The sequence below is a fragment of the Gossypium arboreum genome, chromosome 6 (assembly GCF_025698485.1).
Source record: "Gossypium arboreum isolate Shixiya-1 chromosome 6, ASM2569848v2, whole genome shotgun sequence".
Lineage (NCBI taxonomy): Eukaryota > Viridiplantae > Streptophyta > Magnoliopsida > Malvales > Malvaceae > Gossypium > Gossypium arboreum.
In genome coordinates, this window is record NC_069075.1 from 7,447,251 (window position 1) to 7,451,107 (window position 3,857).

General features: G+C 35.9%; 1 protein-coding gene across 1 annotated transcript; it reads right to left on the minus strand.

Annotated features, from left to right (window-relative positions):
* Nucleotides 1-294: 294 nt before the first annotated feature.
* Nucleotides 295-3,614, minus strand: LOC108485184 (mitochondrial thiamine pyrophosphate carrier 1). Its single transcript, XM_017789028.1, has 6 exons — nucleotides 3,483-3,614; nucleotides 1,942-2,240; nucleotides 1,605-1,749; nucleotides 1,406-1,524; nucleotides 1,242-1,320; nucleotides 295-390 (listed from the first exon to the last, which is right to left on the minus strand). The coding sequence occupies exons 1-6, from the start codon at nucleotides 3,612-3,614 to the stop codon at nucleotides 295-297; spliced, it is 870 nt and encodes a 289-aa protein (XP_017644517.1).
* Between the last annotated feature and the right edge of the window lie 243 nt (nucleotides 3,615-3,857).

Here is a 3,857-nt window from a genome sequence, read left to right on the forward strand (position 1 = left end):
TTTAATACCTATTTTATTGTAATTAAAATGATTATGTAAATTTTTAAAAATTATTAGCACTGTTAAAATTTTTTACTAAATTCAAATTCGTTCAAATATTATTTTTTTGTTATATAAATATCAAATTTATTTTTATTTTTAAATGTCACACCACCACACAATGATGCCATGGTGTATAGGCCCATCCCTGCGACATAGAACAGCAACTCACAACAAAGTGTGGCCCCAAACCCACGGAAAAAGCCCTTTAGACCATCCTGCTGCCAAGTACCGATAAGAGCTTCTCCGACATTGTCACAGAGGCGCTTGCAAACACTGCTTCAATACCTCACAAGGTAAACGAGCCACTGTTCCTACAACCGTATTGAAGAACAATGCCATGGATTCAACCTATAGAGCACGTAAATGAGACCTTAACACAATGTTGCAAATCAGTATCGAAATAAGTTTAATACGATCTTATGATTCATTACTTTCTGGAATACAGAAATTAAGTGAAGAAGATTTCTTTCAGCAAGTGCGCAAAGAGAAGTAAACCCTAAAAATCGATATTACTTGGACTCGAGTATGAGTATTAAACACGGGTATTTTCAATATATTTTCAAGATCTTCATATATTTGAAAAATCCCTAGAGGATCACACTCTTATTCCGAAGTTTGGATATGCATAAATTAGGGGTGCTTCAAGGAAAATGTGGATGTACTCACATAGAACAACAGAGATAGTATGCGAATTCACGAGCACGTAAAACCATTACTGCCAAATAAGGGAATCTGGTACAATCCAAGAAATAGACAACCAATGACTTGGAAGTTCAATTTTTGTTTTCATAATCATATCAAAGAAATAAAATTTCCTAGAACAATTAGTTCAATTTTGGTAACTGTTTACCTTCGTGTATAGCGAATGCTTTGAATGTGCACTACTATGTTACACATCAATATCCAATGCATATCCAAGTATTGGTACGAGGATATGACCATCCAAGAACCCACCAAATACTTGCACCCTAGTCTAAGTAACAAAGGTAGCTTGTTTATCATCATTTATACAGATAAGTAGAAATTTCCTTTAAACATGTAACTTCTTGTTTTTCTTAGTTTCCATGACTAGTGGGGCAATTCCCATGAAATCAAGGGAACTTATAAACTGGGCCCAAATGAAAAAGAGCTACATGAATGGCACTCGGAAGAAAACTTATATGACAACAGACATTCAATTGTAATAGTGCAACAAGTACCGGGATGTCGGGGAGGTTCGGAGCGACATTGATCAATACAAGCTTGCTTACGTCACATATACCTGTCCGCAATCCATGGCTGCAACATTGAAAGAAAAGCGATTACACGAATAAATAAGAGAAAGCAAAATCAAACTCCAAACTAAAAACAATTGATATATAACCTTGAAAACTGTCTAAGAGTTGCAGGGATGGAACCCTTATATAACCCTCGTAATCCGATTTGCGGAATCTTTGACATAATATCTGGGAATGTCAGGGTGGTTGATGCTTGCACCTCAGTCTGATAAAGTACGAAAACAGAAATGAAAAGAAGGAAAAAAAAAATCGTAAAAAATCCCTAATGAAATAAACAGAATGTACCTTTACAGTATCAACAGGATGCATTACGGCCGAGGAGAATGCGCGTGACAGACCCCCAGCAAAAGCAGATTTAAGAACATTTTCACGCTGTATTTCTGCAGATGGTGCAACAGCAACGGCGGTTGTTGCTTCGAACCAGATATTCCTGTATTTGACATAAAAAAGAAGCTCGATTAATTGTGCTAGAGCTCAAGTTCGAGTAAAAGAGCTTGGTTATGCTTAGAAAATTCAGCTTACTTGATAACTTAAACTGTTCAAGCTCAAGTTCGACTTGACACTGACCAAGCCAATTTCAATTTAATTTTATTTAGCTTACGAGCACATATGCTTTGTTTACACCCGTAAATGCGTGGCCTTCCTCAACAACTTGTAGCCGGCAAAGTTCATGGCACCTAAGGGAACAATCCAGAAAAACCTTGGTACGGATCCTTTGAACAAGGCGAGGGGTCCCTCGTCACGGAGTATAGAAAAGGCTACAGCTGACATCGATACGTTTCGGGCTACGGGTGTAGTCATTATTCTAGTTTCAGTGACATCGAATGGTGTAGTAGTAACAGCAGTTAACCCTCCGGATATAGCTCCGACAACAACTGTTTCCCACGGTTCCAGTTCCCGTCTTATAAGTCGTTGGACAAACTAAAACAACATGCAGAAAGCAAAATGTTAATTTGTATAAAAAATAATGATGATTATAATTAAATTCCGATCATTCAAAGGAATCCACATAGCTGGAGGCAAGATAAAGTACATCAGTGAGTATTTTTGTTACCGGTTTGTCCGATAAACCGGTATTCTATTAGGCATATATTGGTTCTTATACAAAACCTTACATTTACAAGGAACTTGCATTACTAAGGCAAGTGCACCATAGTGGCTTTGACTACTCCGGAAAATAAATTGTTGAAATGAAAATTTTCTAATCTAGTTGTGAAGTTTAAGAATCAAAATAAAGCTAGTTATCAAGTTCAAGTGTCAAACTGAACAAAAGAAAAGTACAAATACCATAGTGAACTTAAATGTGAAGTTTAGAAGCTAATGTGGACTTCCTTGCCAAGTTTAAGGGCCAAAAATTACATTATCTCTTTTTTTATTATATTAATGGTCATTAACAAAATTAACTTAAATGAATAATGATTTTCAAGTTTAGTGTCACACCTTAAAATTTAGAAGGTTAATTGTATTAACTAAAAAGGTAATTGAATAAGCTTGATGGTTAGATACTTGCTACCTTGGAGGTTTTAGGTTTAAGTTACTTTGCTCTTATTTCTTTTTATTTTTATTTTCAGCAAATAAGAATAAATATCACACTAAAATAGATATTAAATAGAGTAAAAATTGACTATGAATGAGTAGTAGCCTAAATGATTAAACATACTTATTTCTTCCTCCTTTGCTTAAGTTCAAACCACTTTTTACCTATTTTCATATTTTTTTTCGGCTGAAATTTTGGGTAATTACCCTACAGCCCTTAAAGTTTGAAAATCTAGATATTTAATCACTTTTCCAATTACCCTAAAATTTTGATTTCTTTTCTACTTCAACTTGAATTCTCCCTCTTTTCCCTTTAAATTCTTCTTTTCTTTTCTCCCCCTTTTTTTTTCATCAAATTGGTCATTTAATTGATAAAATTATTTATGCTATTGATATCAAATCAATCCCCGATAAATTGATTCTCTACCGATTGTTGAATTCATCGTTGATAGCCTCTGTAATTCCATCAAGTTCGGTAAGTGCATCTCAATCTAAAGTTTAAGGCCCCAAAATTTCGTAAAATTTATATTTGATATTGATCTTTCAAATCAATTAGCTGATCTTTCACGGTTCTTGACGAATCTTTTGTTAATATCGTTGAATCTTGATAAATCTTAGAAAACAAACCCTAACTCGTGTACAAATGTCGTATGAAGGACCCGTTATAGGTGCATCAGACCATATTTGAACATGAGGGACGTCGCTCAGAATCTCGGTGAAAGGTATGTGTTCTTTTACCAGCGAATCAAGGCAAACCATGCTCGGAATAGAGCCACATAGCCAACGACATGGGCGTGTAGGCCATACGTGTGGACCACATGACTCCTCACATGACCATGTTCCTCTGAAACCCTAGGTTTTTCGATTCTCACAAGGCCTAGGACCTTCCACACGGCCTGCCACACAGCTATGTCTCCACTGTAGGTTGATTTTGCAACTTTCACACTACCTCAGACTATTACACAATCCAACTACATGGCCATGTACCCCATACCACACGGT